Source organism: Tetrao urogallus (assembly GCF_951394365.1).
Source record: "Tetrao urogallus genome assembly, chromosome: Z".
Classification (NCBI taxonomy): Eukaryota; Metazoa; Chordata; class Aves; order Galliformes; family Phasianidae; genus Tetrao; species Tetrao urogallus.
In genome coordinates, this window is record NC_136816.1 from 12,100,056 (window position 1) to 12,119,468 (window position 19,413).

Consider the following 19,413-nt stretch of genomic DNA (forward strand, 5'->3'; position numbering starts at 1 on the left):
ACACAAACACTAGCAATTATTTCCAGTCTGTGCTCCATTCCCAACTCATTTAAGTTTCTGAAGGATGTGAAAGGAGTTCACTTTCTGTGTTGTGGGCGTGCAGGGCTGCAGCAGGCCCCTTCTGTCCTAGCAGCATGCTTCTGAACAACTACTGCTCTTTTTCATTTGTCTACACGGAATATCTAAGCAGAATGATATATTTTCATCTACATAAAATCAATTGGCTATGAAAACATATTCTTTCCTTAAGGAACTTGTAAAATGCTTCTTATATACTAAGACTGACTCTTATTTTTAATATCCTGCTACTAGGCAAAATTGAAAGAGGGCAGCCTCCTTAAGAGGCTCAATAAGAGCCGTATTATTGAGCACCTTATTGATATGCATGGTGAGAACCACAGCTAAAATAAAAGGCCACTGACTTCATGGAAATCAGACTGACTTAAAGCTGCTAAGGATCAGATCCAGAGTGCAGCAAGCTTCATCCAGATGGAACTTGACAAAAATTTGCAACTTAAGAACTTGGCACAGTATGATCCCAGTTTATTTAAAGTATATATATTTATTGTTTCTTTCTAATTTAATGAATAGTGTTTTGATATGTAAAGGTATGCCTTTTATTAAACTACTTCTCTTACTCCCAGAATTTCAAGCAAGTTGTTTTCAAACACTAAAATGGAAAATAAGAAACCTGTTCCTTTACAGCACCAGACAAGAAGAATGAACTGCATACAAATTTTCTCTTTCTTGTTCACATTTCAAGAATGCAAGTGGGAACCTTTGCATAGACAGGAAAAAAAGTGGTTAGAGGTATGATTTAGGACCTTTTGCAGACACATAGCTTTTCAAGATATGTAGAAGCTTTTCTACTATGCACAAACATTAACATAATTCCAGGCAATCACCAGTTAGAAGTTTAACAGAAGAAGTGATGAATTCTTTACCTGACACAGTGCATATGTACAGATTGGGGAACGAGCGGCTAAGAGCAGCTGTGCAGAAAATGATTTGGGGCGTCTGGTGGCAGCAAGGTGAATGCGAGCCGGCGCGTGCCCTGGAGCCCAGAGGGCCATCCAGCCTGGGGTGCATCGGGCCCAGCGCTGCGGGGGCAGGGAGTGTGCCACTGTGCTCTGCGTTGTGCGGCCTCACCTCCAGCACCGTGTGCGGGCTGGCGATGTGAGAAGGACGCGGAGCTGTCAGAGGGTGCCCAAGGGAGGGCTGCGAATGTGGAGAAGGGTCTGCGGGGAAAGGTGAATGGGTTTGCTCAGCACAGAGCAGAGGAGCTGAGGGGAAGCCTGATGGTGGCTGCAGCTCCTCACAGGGAGTGGAGGGCAGCACTGAGCTCTGCTCTGTGACAGCGACAGGGCCCGAGGGAACGGATGGAGTTGCGTCAGGGGAGGGCAGCTGGGGTGAGGGAAAGGGTCTGCGCCAGAGGGTGGTAGGCATGGCACAGCTCCACAGGGCAGTGGGCATGGCCCTGAGCTGCCAGAGTTCAAGAAGTGTTTGGACAGCACTCTCAGCCACAGGGTTTTGGACTTTCCTCTTTTGGAGCTAGGAGTTGAACCCTGATGGTCCTTCTTCCCCTGAAGATTCTGTGTCTATCACAAACTCCCAAGAGGATTACAGTAATATAGTAATAAAGGTAATGAGAAGCACAAGGTCAAAAAAGATAAATTCAGTAGATAAAATTGACTATGGCACACACTATTGGCAAGTATCATGCTTTCCTCTAAAGAGATTGAGTTCAGAGAGTTTTGGACAACATCACAGTACCTGTGAACATCACCAGATTGTCCCCAAGGTCCCCTACCTAGCAGGGACTGCGTTAGTCTCTACCCCAAAGAGTACTTCACTATTCTCCGCAAAAGATTGTTTCTGACCTTTGCTAGTAATACCTCCCTGGTGACTCTTCTTCCTCTTTTTGAGAATATTGCACAACAGAGGCTGGAGAGGTAGGACTGGGTCTGTTGATGTTAGACGAAGTGCAGAACTTGAGGGAAGTATATAATAAAGTTGAATGTGATCTCACTCAACCCGAGGAGCTAGACTTGCAACAAGACAGGTTTGGATTTCAGAGACATTATACTGCCTGACTGACTTACATCTCCCCTGGTACTCCAGTCTGTCTACCTGAACTCACATTTCATTGCAGAAGCATGTCCTCTGGGGTCCATGGCCATATCAGAAAATAAAGATGTCAGAATGGAGATTGTAGCGCAGCATGATCAAGAAATGTCTTTCTATGTACTTTCCAGAGCTGTTTCAAAATGGAATTTTTTACACTATATCATGTATTCTGTCTTCAGAAAAACCAATTTATCTAAGACAAGACAGCTGATTAGCTTGGGCAGAAGTCATAGAACATCACACTTTCTCTTGTAACTGGCAGGAGGAGTCTGAAATCTATCAGAACAACTCAGAGTATTAGTGAAAGTGAAATGTCATTTAAAGTCAGATTTTCTTACTGAGCTGCTGCATTTTAAAAGACAAGGAAGAAGGATTTATTTGTTATCATGGCATAAAGCTGAGTTTAGCAATGTATGGATGCACAATGAGAAGCTGCGTTTCCATGCCAATTGACAAGATATAAGCACAGAAGAGTTAATCCCTACAGAACATCTGGCAATCTTGAGTTAGGTGAATAAAATTTACAGCCTGCAACTTAAAATTTATAAAATACAAGAGCTCTCCTACTCAAAATGTTTGCATAATCTGGTAAAGTTTTGGAAATATAAGGGCTGACCTGAGTCTGAAGAATAATTACTGACATGACTTCACTGTTACTAGGCTTGTGCATAACTTAATAATGAAAAACTGGCACTGTAACTGGGAGTAGAACAAGAAAAATAGTTAGAAACAAATTGGGAAGGACAGTATCTTCTTTAGAAGCTTGGGTCTGCTTTCAGAAACAAATCTGAAGCTACTGAAGTCTGAAATACTGTGGCAGAAAGAAAAACATTGCCCTGACTTCACTTGCAGGACCAAGTCTTGCAGGATTCACTTGTGATTAGAGTTTTCATGAACAGACTTTTTTTTCCTAAGGAAAAGTTTAAAACCAACAAAACAAATACAATTAAGACAAACATTTTAAAGCTTCTTGTACAACAGATGAAGAACAAACTGTGATTTCAACATAGTCATATTCACCCACTATACTACTGCTTCAGGTTCTCATCTTTGAAGCCGCTAGTCTGAAAACCTGTTGTTTAGCAGTGTGAGTGGATGCTTATTTTACACTCATGTTCTGTTTTCAACTAACATCAGCTGTACATCTGACAGGCAGTGTTTCTTGGCTTACTATCATGATCACCCCTGCATGTACGCAGGTAAGCAGTTCTACCCCATCTGTGCCGTCGCTTATGTACTCATTAATTTCTAGTTTGTAAGATGCAAATACACAAATGAGAAGTTCACAGACCATTCTTCTTCTTTTGTTTGTGTCTTGCTGCTGCAGCAGCTCACGTTCTGTAATATGAATAACTTCCGCACATAGTTTTGCCTATTTAATTGTTAACAAACCATGGCTTTTACATAAATGGTTCATTACAGCATTAACTACAAGTAATGACTGTAAGTTCACAGCAAGATACAGTTTAGGAAAAAAATGTGCCATTTCCTCCTACAGTATCTTTTTTTTCCTTGGAAAATCATGAAAATAATCACAAATGCAGAACATTTGTTTTGCTATCAGAAGATTATTAGAAGATTTTTTTAGGAAGAGCTGATTGAAAGATGGTGAGAAAAAGGATTTGTGATACAAATGATAGAAAAATATCATAGGTGTGTATTCCTTATTTAGTGAGACAAGTAATATTGTGTAGCATTCACATAAACTGCAGTAAATCACTAGGCCACTGGTTTCTCACCTGGTATCGATGTTTGCAGGTCAAATAAGTACAGGTTATTTTGGACTTTAGAAATTGATTTGTTTCTAGTAGTGTCAGGCTATCACAGACAGAAAAAAGCATTCTGGAGACTGAACCCTGTAACTTTAGAGAGTATACTGGCCCATTTTACCATGATTTTACAATGCCTCATTTTATCTCTGCCAAATTAGAAATTCTGAAGTGAAAACATTCAATGATTGCTAGCCGTTTCTGTACCTGGCAGCCTCTTCAAACTGTATGTCATCCATAGATGCTGTCACACAAGACACACCAGCATGTTTCTCAGCTTCAAAAGAGACACAGGACACAGAGTTACTACACTGCTCTAGCAGCAAGCCATTCACCTATATACTCATACACGTGCATCAGAGACAGAGATGAAACACACCCAGTTTGTCTTCTGATCATCCCAAGGCAAATATGCAGTAAACTCTTTTGAAAAAGAAGGAGCTAAATAGGAGAAATACTTACCATGAAATAAGGGTAGTATCAAGAGATGAGTCTGGACTATTATAATGATTCTCCTGAGTTTGAAAGTTCTGTTTAAAGTCTTCTGCTAAAAATGGACACTGATACAAGAGAGCTAACAAGCATGTTCCAGGACAAAAAGTATTAGTAGGTCTATAGCACTCCCAGAAATCACCTCAAAACTAGGATGCTTTGAATTGTGGCAATGTTAAATCTGCATAAAAACTTTGTTACGTGAGAATTCCAAGACAAAGGAAAATGATTTACTGCCTTGATAGCATGGTAGCAGCAGTGGCAAGCAGGTATGTGCATGCCTTCAGTGTTGCAGTAAAATGCAGGAACTATATATAAAAAAAAATGCAATCAAGATTCAGACATTAAAGTAAGTATTTACTTTGTATAACAATTGCAAAATACTATTAGCAAAATCTGTACTATGCTCTCCATCTCTCTAAGACACAGTTAGTTACGAAAAATAACATCTATATTAATAGAATTAATCAGGAAAGTTAACTATAAAAAAGGGCAACGTCTATACTGTTAATATTCGACAGTTCAATAGTTATTCTTTTAAAAGCAAGTTATTCTGATTTACCATTTATTTGACAACAGCACTAGAGTTTAATGTCACAGGCTCAATCTCCAGCACCTCGAGGGCTGTGCAAACACCAGAAACCCCAGCTTCAAAAAGTTTCCTGACTGACAAAGGCTAAAAATGCTGATGGTAGAGCTCTGCCAAGAGGTAGGGGGTCTCACACGAAGCCTAACAATATTTTTAGTGATCTGTGCAAGAATAAGCTTGGAGGGGTAAGACAGAAGATAGTGCATGCGTTATCATAGTACCTGAGAAATTCCCTTTTAAAACATGATTGTGAAACACATGAAGGCACTCATGAAGAAAACAATCATCCAATCAGGGTAAGAGGACCCTATCGACTATGAAGCTGGAGTTTTAATAGAAGACAATGAACATGACAGCGATATCTTGTAAACTCAAAAGTGGAGCAAGCGGCCAGTTGGGTCAAGCCTAAAGCAGTAGGACACAGAACACGGGTGTGACACTGGTGCTGGCAAATGCAGTTGGCACTAGCATTGGGAAAAGATGCTACAGCAAAAAAAATCCTATCTGTCATGTTTAGCATGCTGTGACACAGGACTCAAGTGTTACAAACCCTCTGTGTGCGAAGGGACGAGTGGCATGACTGACTGCTGCCGTTCTAAGACAAACCAAAGAAAAACAGTTAAGGTGGGCTGAAAGGAAGCTCTGCAGTCAGTCTGCAGCTGATTAAGATCGCAGATTAACTTGTAGCCCAGGGAGCAAGGACCAACTCTGCCGCAGAGCTAGGACTTAGTTAGGGGCTTTCTGTGGTGAGGAGCCTTTCAAAAAAAGCATTTTTAAGAGCGAAATAACCAAAAAGCTGAAGACAAAGCAATTCCTTCGTGCAATATCACACCACTCAGCAAACTTGCAGTGGCCCTGAGAAGTGTGCCAGCTGCTGCTCCTGCATCCCACTGCTTTCTCCATCTGAAGGGTTATAGAATCATAGAGTCGTCTGAGTGGGAACAGGCCTTTAAGGGTCACCTCGTCCACCTCCCCCACAAGGAACAGGGATACCTACAGCTACACCAGTGTGCAAAGCCTGGTCCAGCCTGTACGTACAGCTGCTCCAGCATGGTGCAACACCAGCACTCAGCCCAGCACAGCAATGCCATGAGAGCACACGCTCCCACATCGTGCTGCTCTCCACGAGGCTTCGTGTGCACGAGTGTAGATGGCTATCGGCAAATCATCTCCAGAAGCCATGCGAGAGATGATAAAAGTCTTTGAAGTGGGTGGCTTTTTTTACCCGGGGTTCTCTTTTCCATCCTCCAGTACTTCTCACTGCTCCATCCCTGACTTTCCCTCCACTGCCCTCTTTTTTTTTTTTTGCGCTCCCCACCCTCGCAGCTCCCTCCCGGACCCACCAGGCCCCTCGAAGCGCAAACCCCCGGGCCTCACGCAGCCCCTGGGAGCAGAAAGCCGCCCACCACCGCCGGGCGCGGTGCGTGTGAGGGGCTCCGGACATTCGCCCCGCCGCGCTGCCCGGCCCCTCTACCTGCCAGGCAGGCGGTGGCGTCCATCCACTTGAGGAGCTGCCCGGCGCTCAGCTCCCCGCGGTGGTTGGCGTGGGCCGGCAGGACGCGTTGGCACATGGGCACCCATCCCCCCGCCGCCCCGCTCCGCTCCATGCCGCTACCCGCGGCAGTGTCCGCCGACGCCTGCCCGCTGCGGCCTCCCCGTTCCCTGCCGGGCTGGGCGGACCCGTCCCGCCTCAGCGCCCGCGTCTGAGAGGGAATCGCCCTCTGTCGGCGGGGCGGGCTGTGGGCAGGTGCGCTGTCCTCCTGTCTGCTGTCCGCTGTGAGATGAGAGCGGTAGGACTGCTAGTTCACAGACAGGTAAAGGGGAAACCGAAAACTGTAGAAGTGTGGAGTGCGTGCTTGGGCGAGTGGTCAGCAGACCTCCCCTAGCTGCGCAGCAGTCTTAGAGAAACAGAAATGGCAACTTCTCTCATTTCTGTTGGGAGAAGAGAAGCTAGTACTTGGGAAGGGCACTTCGGAGCTGCAGGTGACGCGTGATTTCTGAGGAACGTGTCGTGTGACGGCGGTCTTTCGGAGGTAGGAGCTGCCCACCAGGAGCAGTGGGCATCCAGCAGCTGAATGAGTGCCACAAATGGCTGCTGCTGCCTTCTCCACTTGGCAGCCACGGGGAGTGAGGTGACGGCCTCACAGCCTCGATGCAGCGTCCTTTTCCTAGACCAGCCTTAGATCTGCTAAGCGGACTTTCCCCCGCCCTCCTGCACCTCTCCTCTCGCCGTCTGCTGAACTAACTCAAATGTCGTGTCCATCTTGCAGCTTCAGCAGATCCTTTAGTTGCAGCCCTGGGTACTCCTTTAGCTTCTTGCACATCAGAATACCTTTTTCACAGTTGTCAGTGAATTTGGCCTCAGAAAGCACCTGGTAGATCAATGTCATTCTCCTTCATAGATGAAAGGATTCAGAAATGAAGTTACCAGCCCAAGTTCACAGAGATCTGTGGCAGACATTCAGTTTCCCAGCAGAAAATTGCCTTATGCAGCACAGCAGCCATACCAGCACTGCTAGAAGAAGCTGGCGGGACTACCTAGCAGGTGAAGGCAGCCTCTGGGAGGCATGCGTAAAGGGGCCCATTTCTCTTTCACAGAATCACAGAACTGTAGGGTTTGGATGGGACCTCTGGACCTGGGAGTTCAAACGTCTGCTAAAGCGGGTTCCCTACAGCAAGAGCCATTTGGCCAGATGTGTCTTGACTATCTCCAGAGAAGGAGACTCCTCAACCTCTCTTGGCAACCTCTCTTGGCAGCCTGTTCCACAACTCTCTCAAGCCCACAGTGAAGAAGTTCTTTACTGATGCCCATTTGTGGCAAAGGGAACAAATGGTCATGGCAAGATGGAAGATGCCTTACCCATCCAAACCCATAGATTGCTGAGCTAGCCTTCAGTGAAAGTAGTCTTCTGAAATGAAAACTGATGGTGAACTAGAGGGAGCTCAACTCCAAAGGTTTACTCAACCACCTGAGACATTGGCTTTCCTTCAGAAGTTATTTGCTAATGTGGTTTTATAAATGATTCTCACTTTATGGCTTGAGGCCTGAACTGAAACAGTAAAAACAACCAAGGAAACAGGTGCAGTATTGTTTTAAATAGTTTAAAAAGGAAAAAAAAAAAAAAAAGAAAGAAAGAAAGAAAAAAAGCCTAACAATGGATATTAGATTATTCCATCCTAGTAACAAGTATTTATAATGGAAGCAACGCAATGTTAAAGGCTTTGTGTGGCACAGTAGTACATTTAGTGGGTGCTGTGATGAACAGGACACTGTAAGGGAACTGTGCCAGGAGAGGTAAGGCATTTTGTTAATAAAAGATGAGCTCGATATTACATGTGAATAAATCTTCTGTAAAATAAATCCACTAGAGCTAGCAAGAAATATTACTCAATTGTACAGTAGCAGACAGTTCAACTAATGCAGCTGCTCTAGATATGAACCTCAGCCAAGTGAGACCTTATTCTGTGAAATGCTGTAGGACAAAGGAGTCTGATTTAGTACCAAAATTTCACAGAAGCCTGTAATCTAGAACTGTTTTTTAGGTGCCTACCAAAATTCTGTCAATGTTTAAGCAGATTTATGCAAGACCAGAGAGCTGCGGAGTTCTTTGGAAAACTACATCCTCATGTGTAATGGTGACATCATTAGCATGTTCACAGATCTCTTCTTACCAATGGAATCAGCAGAGCTATGATATGCCTCCTGACTCTTTTGGGTAATGTTTTAAATACTGACATCAGTTACTGCAGTAAACTGACTGGAACATACAGCTGTGCGTCTTTGTAGGTTTTGTGCTTCCATTGTCTTGAAACAAACACACCGGTGCCTGAAGTTATACATGTTTTGGAGAGTCATATGTTTCTCCCATAGCCCCAGTTACTTCTGGAGAAAAGTGGTGTTTCTTTGACACAGCTTTTGAAAATACAACTACTTCTTGTAAAATGAAACTTTATTCTAAAATGTATCCAAAATTGCAAGACACAAGCACCATTAAACAGATAAATAGACATATATTTATGTACAGAGAGCATCAAAACACAAAACAATTGTTAATATAATTCTTATACCATTTTAATGAGTATCCATCAATAAAACTTTACAATTTAAAGGAGACTTTTCAGTTGCAAAACAGTTGTAAAATCATATGTATAAATTATGTTTACTACAATTCCAATAACAGAGGCAAAGTAAAATACAAAAATAATAATCAATACTGCAAATTCAAATACAAAACCCAAAGTAATGCTGCACAGGTACGTACGTACACTGGATGAATTCATGCAGCTAGGCAGTGCAACAAATTAACTGCTTAGTTTAACTTATCACAAAGTGGAACAACCATGTCGGCAAACAGAAGAAAATATATTTTTGTAATAAATCATAGTGCATTTTGAAGTTAGACTTTATAAAATGATTGTTGAGTGATATACTTCTAAAATCCCCCATGTGATCTGAGATTCCCCAACTCCTCTCCTGCAAAATAAAATACAAATGACAAAAGCTAAAAAACCCACTGTAGTACAGAGTCTGATGTACTGGTACCATGTTGATTTTTTATCCTTGGTATCAGACTTGTTTGCAAGAGTCCACGTCCCTAGGGACATACATTACTCCTTGCCATGTGAAAAGTAAATCTTAAACGTTCAAATGCTATCCCCATTAAGTTGAATCTCACATGATGCGTAGACTGTGCTGGTTTAGAGAGACACAGCTGAGCCTTGAGAAAATAACTCTTAAATCCCTACAAATTACAGAGAGAGAGAGTAAAACGGAGGACAGAGAGACCTCTTCATTACCGAGGTTCCTATCCCTAATTGCTTTGATTACACAAACACAATAACATAAAAGGCTTTTATGGCTTGGATGAAATTTCTTCGAATTTGCTGGGCAAGCGGAAAGCCCATGTTTCTCCACAGAGCTTGCCTTTCACAGTGTAGAAGGCTACGGACTGTTTTGGTTGGTGAAAGGAAGCCTCAATAACTGCATGGAAAGATACTTCCACAGTGAAAATGCTTTAGAGATAAGGAAACAAAATCAGAACAGAACCTCATGAAAACTCGTGATTTCTTGTGTAGCTGTGATACTAAAACATGGCTGTTCACCTTTCAGTTTTGCGTTGTTTGGTACTTCATGATCAAACATAGTTAAATGAGAGGCTCACGCCTCATCAAATGTTACTGGTTAGGTGTCTAAGTTAGATGAGATACAATTACACAGTCTGACGCTTTTTCCTAAAGTCTTAAGTGATAAGCACGCTCAGTGTTTTCACTAGGAAGTCACTGCTAATGCTACATTTCTTTGCTGAGAAGACATTAATGCACAGCAGCCTGTAAACTACTGAGGAGTTGCTCCCTGCATCCTTTGTGCATCCACAACTCCCTTTCAAGCCAATGATAACTTTCGTGTTAATAAGTTTCAAGCAAACAAGGGATGCAGGAAAACACTTGTATTGGGTAAACAAGGTAGCAATTTATACAGCAGCATTTCTAAATTTTCAACATGCAAGCACATGTAGAGAGAAGCTAAGAGACAGCATGCACTGCAGTGATATGTCATTGTGCTTATGTCTGGTGGAGAACACTATGGCGTTTTCACCTGGGAAAACATAAACATTAGACCCAGAAGATTCAAATAGCCAGTATTAATGAAGCCATCAGCTACTATGTAGTAAAGAATACCCCAAAGGTTTGTCCGCTCGTAGCTTATAGATACTGAAGCTGAAGAGAATTACAAAGGCACAATACAAGCCTATATTTCTTGTAAATTATATATATTCATATATTTTGCTCAAACCACCTCAAGATACTGAATGATAAAATATAACTGAAAATATAAACATTAATTGAAAGTTAAGCACTAAAAATAAATGCTTGCTGGAGAAGATAGCTCATTACTTGCTACATTTCAACACTTCCCCGGTGCTAATCTTGTCCACATCTCCTCCATGGCTGACAAAACCCATCAAGATGTTCAAGAATATGGTGATCCACTGAGAAAAATGCAAGAGTATCAGGCAACAGACAAGAACGGCTGTATGCATCTGAAAAGTTGTCCATAAGTGGCTACCACAGTTACCTTTGTCACTGCCACTGCTTTACTTTTGGCCCAGAATTCACTAAGGACCCAGAAGCAGGAACAGAAAAAATCATGGAGGGATGAGTCTAGGGTAATTCTCAAAGATAGTATTTTGGTTCAGTTCAGCACTTAAAATATGAAACAGCAGAGCAGGGATTGTACTAGCGTTATCATAAGAAGCATTTCTCAGTTTTTCTATTCATAGCTACACAAGATGCTTATCATTTTCAACACCAAATAACCCACAACTCTGAAAATATAGCAAACATACTTATACCACTGCTGTTAGACTCATTAAAATATGAAAAATAAATTACACCTACATTTGAGTGATGAAATTATATGGCAACTTTGGAGGCAGCCGCTCTTTGGAGGCTCAGCTGAGACAATGTGGACACTTCATGAAGGTGAAAAGGCGTGAGTTGCAACATTCATATTTTTAAACCTCAGCTGTTCCTCAGCTTGCAACAAGAAGTGGTATGATTGTTTTGACATGGTATCCATGGTGAGTGAAGAAGGACAGATACCAAGTTGGGTGAGAATTAAGGTAGGTGTATGGTGCAAGCCTGAGGTGGAACTTAGATGGGCTTTGCTAACCCGGACAGTAATGCTGTCTGCAAAAATCTGGTCTATCTGAAACTGGGTACCTTCCTTATCTCCAAACCAGCATATGAAATTATATACATTTACAGAAAGCGTACAAAAAATCCCCATATACTGCCATTACTACCTGAATTTTCACAATCCTAAATTAGGAGCTTCTAGATTCATTCCTGAAAGCTCTTAGGAAAAGGAATCTAGTCATCCCTAGAAAGTATATACATTAATATCTTAGTTACAACCTCACAGCTGAATTTAAAAGCAGCATATGCTATTGCTGGTGTTGATTCATCTATGCAATGGTTTCTTCATATGTTGCTTTAAATGAATGAATCAGTGCAGACAAAGAATGAGAGAGCCCATTTAACAAATAAGGGAGGGCAGGGATAAACCTTCCAGAAATGTTTAACAAGCTAATTCAAGTTACCCCTGCTTACATATATATATATATATAAAAAAAAGAAAAAAGAAAAAAAAAAAAAAAAAAAAGAAGTACAGAAGGAGGCAATAGCAAACTACAGGGCAGAAATCATGTTTGAGACTGAAGGATTTAAAAAACTCATCTGGAAGCCACATGGATTCAGATTCTCAGGAGCTATGTTATTCTTTCCCATTTTAACCCATTCCAGGGATGTGAAGCTAAGTATTAAACCCAAGTGTATGCTCTTAAAAGCAATCAGGATTTATCACCATCATACAGTTTTTCAGAGGCATCTCTGCTTCTGCCCTTCCTGTGACTTAAAAGCGGGAACTAAGACTGGTAATTTTTAGGTGGCTAAAGTTAGGGTAGGTTGAATCAGACCAGTGAGGAACAAAACCAAGTCTGGTGTGGTGGTGTCAAATTACCATCACCAAACACCAGTCTGCAAGAGCACTGTCGGATGCTCCAACAACCCAGATAGGCCTTTGGTCAGGGACCATGCACTCCATCACTTTGCAGCTCCCTGGTCTTGCCAGGAATTTTCAAAGATAAAACAGTGAAGTGAGATTTATGACTTTGTTTCCCATGTTTGGTCCTTAGGCTTCTTGGTACACCACGGATTCTCAAAGATGTGCCAGCCTGGCTGCCAGAGACACCTCCTGTGGGGAGGCTGTCTGCACGCAGGCACAGGTTGTTGTCTCTTGGTACAACAGAACTAACTCCACCAAACCTCTCAGCAGCTTAACAGCTGTGGAAAACAGCCGGACATTTTGTTCAAAAAGTACTTTTAAAGAAGGGAGGCCTTCAGGTGCATGTCTGTTTTCTGACATTCAATAAGCTTCAAATTAAGATGCATGTGTGGTATAACTGCTTCTAAGGGCTGCCACTGGACTAGTCATGATCCCCAAAGCAAAACATTAAACAACTCAGAAAGGTACACTGTCAAGCAGCTTGTTGGACTTCCCATTTGTGCAGCCTGCTGCCCTTTTGAAATGGTCCAAGAGACTGCCTTCAAAAATCACACACGAATTCTGGAGGAGTTTGCAACTGGAGTTTTTACTTGCCCTAATGCAACATGCACACATCTGCGTATTTATGATGCGGAGGGAATTTTGTATTGCCATACTTTTGAACTCTTTCGGTACGCCATGGATTAGCTCTTTGCTTATTTGCCTGTCAATAATGAAAGTCAAGCACTTACTGAGGAGAAATACAGCTGCACTGAAATATACAAAATCTGTGAGACCTGACACAAAATCAGTATTAATGCTTAAGGTCAGAGGCAGGCCATCCTGCTTTGTATGGATTTTCTATATTAATATTTAGATTGACAAATTTAATTCCAGATGAGTTGGAAAATTTCTCCTTATTTCTAGAGACTAGAGTTTGAGTGTTTGTTTCACTTGTGATATTGAAAGTCAATCTCTGTTGAAAACACACCTACCTAGTTGTTTATACGCAGCCAGCAAAACACTTTTCTTGAACTGTGATTATGCCCTGTTCTCTATTTTTTGACCTTTCTGGCCTTAGAAATATAAAGACTTGATCTACAGATGGTCTTGGAGGTGTGAGGAATATTTTTTTCAATACTCAAGAGTTTTACATGAATGGGTGAAGGTGCAAAGTCACTAACAAATACTGCGCTTATTCAAAAGGTCAGCCTAGTCACTTAAACTAAAAAATACATGACTATGAATCCCCTTCAAATCTCTCAGGTTGCATTGCCAGTGATAGCTGGTGACAAGGGCACACAGCACAGATAATGTTCCCTGACTGCAACCAACAGTTACGGGTTTCTGTCCTGGCACCAATGCAGAAGCTTTGATACACCAGGGGAGAACCTGGTGTGTGTTTCCCACAGGGTCTGATTCCCAGCAGCAACTTGCACACACAGCCAGCATGGCATTGCAAGATGCTGGCTGTCCAATCGTGCTTGGCCCCAGGCCCTCATACAGGATGCAAACTGAGCCAGGTTTGCTTAGGTTGTGTTTGATTTAATATTCCTGCTAGCAGCTTATGTATCCTGCTGTCTGAAATAAGTCCTGAAATCACTAAGCGTGCTTAACAAAGGTTTACTTAGACGTGAACAGCAAGTTTTGATGACAGAACAGGTACTATTGTAGTACACAGTACACACGGCTGCACAGTCAAAGCCACCTCTTGCTTCAGGGCAGGAATTTATAGTATTAAGCAATAGAGACAACGTTTCTTGCACAGAACCTGTAGGAGTTTACAGACCAAGAGTTGTTGAGGTATTAATGCCAGCCGTTGGCTACATAGAGTATGTGTGCAATGTGAACCAAATTGACAACAGTTTACCAATGCTTTAAGTAATACCACAGATACGCAATTAAATCTTCCTCCTCTCCCTGCCAGAAATAAGTGTTTTCCGGCTGCATGTACGGCAGTAAAAATCTGGCATAAAAAGCTGCTTTGATGTTTTTTTGTTTGTTTTAGGCAAATATGCACAAAATAGATGCACCACAGCATTCTTGGAAGGGGATACTTGCCATAGGAAAAAAAAAAAGGCTTCACAATTTGTCAGTAAGCATACAAGGCATGCTGATACAACACTTCTTAGACAGCCACTGCAGGGCAAAAAGGGTTCCTTGGATGCCTTCCTTCTGTCTCCTCCCCCAAGAAAAAGTTACCTGATTCTCAGCAGAAAGTTCCAACTCACACTGTTCTCATGCCTCTCCTCCCTTATTTCATTCAGGAACTTATACACTTTTCCTTAACTTTTAATGTCAATGTAAATGAAAGCTTATTACCAGCTAATGTACTTTTCGAATTCTCCTAGAAATCACAGCTTTAGTAATCATTTCCTACTTCAATCACGTAGGCTCTGTTTGGATTTTAATTTTCCTCTATTCTGCACAGCAAATATCAACTTCTGTCTCAGGCTATTTTATGTCATTGCTGGAAGTCATCTTGTCTAGTGCATAATAAGCTAACTTTCCTAACGCTGAACACTTAACAACAGCTCTCGGGATCTTGCACAGCCACAACGTTTGTCATGAAATAAATGTTCTGTGGTGGGACTCTCGTTACAGATGTGAGTAACTTTCTGAATATTTATTGGGCAAATTGTTCTTGTTTTTGTGTAAACATCTGGCTGAGTACATTTAATGGAAAAATACAAATGAGAGGGAAGAAAAACAACAGAAATAAAACCTACAAATCTCCAGTTCATCCAGAGGAGAATTGGCTCCTTGTGGTAAGGAGCAAAGCTCTGTATGAACAACTGTTCACAGCAAACTGGGGACAAACATAGGTTTGGCCATGGGTGTTGTTATAACTCCCTCCAACCCTGAAGAGCTGTACATATTTCTGAAGCAAACCAGACTTCCAAACTGTATGATCTAGTTCTTAGCACACACAAGGAACTGGGGAAATGTGCCTAGCAAAAAATAAAAAAATAATAATTTAAAACAAACAAACAAACAAAAAACCCCCCAAACAAACAAAAACCCCAAAACATTCTGCACTGATTCCAAAAACCAGTGCCAACGTCCCATAACTTTCTCTTAGAAAAACCAGACCTCTTGCTCCAGTTCTGCAAAATCCCAAGGATCCCACAGGCCCAACTGCCAGATGCAGTGCAGCAGCTCCCTTGGAGAGATGAGGCTGGGTATGAAGGTCATTTGCCACCCAGTCCTCAACAGCCAGGCCCCACAAAAGCCTGCTGAGCCATGTGCATCAGATGTGAGGCAACTTGCTCTTAGGGATATGGAAGGAGATTTCAGCATGAAGGCCTGTGTTATTTATAGCAGCTAGGCAATAAGTTTTGGTTTGGTCTGGCTTCCCAAAAACATGTATTTCAGTAAGTATTTACAATGCTGAATTCATATAGGAAAGGAAAAAAAATGTCATTTGCTTTCTTGGATTCTTTTGAATGTAGATATTAAATAGTGGCTAGAAAGTGACCATTTCAAATCATAACTGAAAATTGTCTCTTTATTAAACGTGAAAACATGTACCCGAGAAAACCCTTACACATTTTTATGGCAAGTTTTCCCATTACATGAGAGGCTTTCTTACATATTTTAGGCTTAGATGAAGAACAGTGACCAAAGAGAAGTTCAGACTAAAACTGCAAAGCTGTTAGCTATGTTGAGGGAAACTACGGCTGCATGATTGAAAGCAAAATGAAAGGACAAGTTCACAAAAACGTTTAATATAGTAGTGAACAATGCTCTAAGAAATAAACTAAGAAACAGAAGAAAGCCATATCTGTTCCACATATCAGTACTATGGGCACATGAATGTGTTCATGCACCAGTAAAATCAGTAAAATGAGATAAAATGTTGGCTTGGGAAAGACTTCTAGACTGTCCACGCTCAGCCTGGGTTTAGCATTTTAGCAGTCTCACTCTTCTGAAGGATATTATTTGTATTGTTAAATCTGCTTAAAATTAAGCCTGTGTAGGCTTTATTTCAAACAAATGAGCATGTGCAGGATCAAATTTCAATTGTTGAGTAGACAGTCCATTTATCTTCCCTAAATTTGTTACTATAATTTGTTTCCAAGATGACAGTGCTGGCAAACAACTTGCATGCATGCACTCAAACGAGTAATTTAGCTAAGGATTTTTTCCTCTGTTTTTCACGTTGAAACAAAATTTTGGTAATTTCAGTAGACTCTTTGTATTTTTCTCCAAATATAGATCTGTGAAATAATGTCACACCTCAGACAAATTCTACATTTCACCAAGGTCAGGGTGAAATCCTACAAGAAAAATGATGCTATCTGAGTGGTTTCATCAAAGTTTCAGCAGGACAACTGGCACAAAATATATAGGATTTATAGGATATAAAATTATAGGATGGAGCCAATAACGTCTGGAAAGCAGAGGGAGCTGCACACACTGAAATTTAAACATAAGTCATTTACATTTGAGTGTACTCAATTTTTATAGATGTTGTTTTCATTACATCCTGAATTAGATCCTTAGTGTGATCAGAAAAATGAGCTGTCACTGCTGAAACAGTTTTGGGGGTGGGGAGGGAGGGGGGGAGGGATTAATTTAACAGATGTGCTTTGCCAGGATTCCCTTCCTGAAGGCCTAACCAAGCCCAAGAACATTTGGGACAGAAGCTGTGGTTCTATTCTCACTTACTGTGAAATAAATTAGAAAAAAATTACCAGTTTTTCTTTGACTGTTTTGTTTTCAATATCTTTCAACCCTCTTTTATGTTCTGCAAATGCAAAAATATATGGTCAAATTCTGGACATTCAGTCCATATTTGTCACCAACAACACTGGATCAGAGATGCCTAAGAAGAAGAGAAAACACCTAAAAGTAATTAACTGATCTGAGAAGTAGAAATCACTGAAACATTTGTCAACTGAAAATTCATTTTAACTAGTAAAGTAAAATGTTCAACACTGAATACTGTAACAGCTGGTGTCTCATTACACTGCCCATCTAATTCTGAATCCTCTTGAAATGCAGTTTTTCATTTGCTAACCACAGAATAGGGCAAAATTCAAATTATCTTTTTGGCCAGTTCATGAAGCTGCCCCAATGCAATGATTCTGAACTCTTCTCCAGAAGCAAGGCCCTTCTTCCTATTTTCTATTATTTAAGATAAACGATGAGCCTATATCTCTCTCCTCGTGTTTTACAAGGAGAGCAAGGTCTGAATGCCTCCGGAGCACATGAAATGAGACATGGGGCACTGTGCTCTGCAGAATCAAGTGGGGAGTGAGCTGGTCATTCTGGCAGTCAGTACTCTCCTTGAGGAGGTGACACATGGGTGGGCTGGCTTCTGGAGACTCCTGGGGGAACTCGCCTGTCATTCGGATGCCAATCATCCCAAGGCAAACTAGGACACATTTGGACAACCTACAGAGTGTGAGAGAGCTCTCTTGCTGTTGCTGCTGTCTTTTGCATGTACCAACTCCCAGAACATCAAGTGCAATTTCAGTTCTTTCTTGTGCTCAGGCAATTAAGAAAATAATGCAACCCATGCATGCAGATACAAGGTACTTGTTTGTATCAGGCTACATGTTTTACTAGTGATTCATACAGCTTCTTCCTTGCCTTAAACTCCATTCTTGTCTATGCAAGACTCAGATATGGAGATAAAATCTGTGTATGGATGCTCCTACTCAAGGGTTTATGTAGAAGGTAAAGTACTGATTTCACTGTGAAATCCACAAATGAATCCCAACTCCAGCTGAATTCTGCAAGGCCAGAATTTTTGCTAGAATTCTGATGATATGAGACTCTACTTCTGCACTTCCAATAAATTATTCCCATATTTCTAACTTTTAAGATTTCATCACTTGTTCTTAAAAATCACAGTCACAGAATTGTAGGGGTTGGGAAGGACCTTTAGAGATCATCGAGTCCAAACCCCCAAAAAGCCTTACTTTAACCATGCCTGAAAGATCCATCTGCTAAATCATTCTCTATTCTTTTCTATATGAAAGCAAGAAATCTATCTAAAAACATAGTGTGAAAAAACTACCTGGCATCACAGAGAATAGTATTTTTTCCAGAGCTGGACAAGATCTGACATAATCAACAATGCTGTTGCATAAGGACAGATAAAAATATCAGTTACATTACACACTGAATGCACATTTCTAGTGCATTAGAAACATAAATGGGTGTATTCAGTCAGTACTTGGAAACAATCTTTCTTTCCATATTAATACTCCTTTATGTGATGAAAATCCTACAAGGATCCTAAGCAAAAGAAAGAAAACAAATTACCAAGCAAAAATCTCCATGCAAATTTAAAAAACAATGGGATACTTGTAATTTACAAGTTGAGCATTTAGCACATCCTGTTGTTTTCTACAGGTTCAGTTCCAGAATGGTTGTAATCACCTGATCTTAGCAATGAGCAGTGAGTTATTTACAACTTCACTCATGTACGTAAGCACAGAAGGCAAGCATTCCTTACAAAAAGCAAGATGATTAGGCTACTTTATATCTGATTAAAATTCTAATAACAAGACGTTCACCGATTATTCAATCAAACATCCCAAATCTACAATTTTGCAAGCTTGCACATCTTCCGTCCCACCTATGTGTGGAGCTGTATAGTTATGGAAAGTGCTGACATACCTAGTAACTTGAAGTATCAGGGCACAGAGTTACACGTTATAAGAAGCACAGCCCAGTTCTGTTCCTTTTGAAACCAGCAGTGTATGTGCTGACATTCATGCTGCAGGATTGATGCAACAATGTTTAATTTAATATAAATGTCTGACAAATGAAATGTAAAGGGGTAACAAAGATTTGCTGGCAATCAGAAAAACTGCATAGAAAGGAGATTCAAAAGAATACAGAAGAAGAGATATGTCTGAAAGGATGTTATGCTC

At 41.2% G+C, this 19,413-nt stretch overlaps 1 protein-coding gene across 1 annotated transcript in view; it reads right to left on the reverse strand.

Annotated features, from left to right (window-relative positions):
* ACOT12 (acyl-CoA thioesterase 12) overlaps window positions 1-6,584 on the reverse strand; it is a gene marked incomplete at both ends in the record, with an annotated part of 29,060 nt that extends 22,476 nt beyond the window's left edge. The window contains 2 exons of the mRNA XM_079548885.1: window positions 4,104-4,173; window positions 6,452-6,584. Of these exons, the coding sequence (XP_079405011.1) occupies window positions 4,104-4,173; window positions 6,452-6,584 (203 nt within the window). The remainder of the gene's footprint in view (window positions 1-4,103; window positions 4,174-6,451) is intronic.
* Window positions 6,585-19,413: the final 12,829 nt, after the last annotated feature.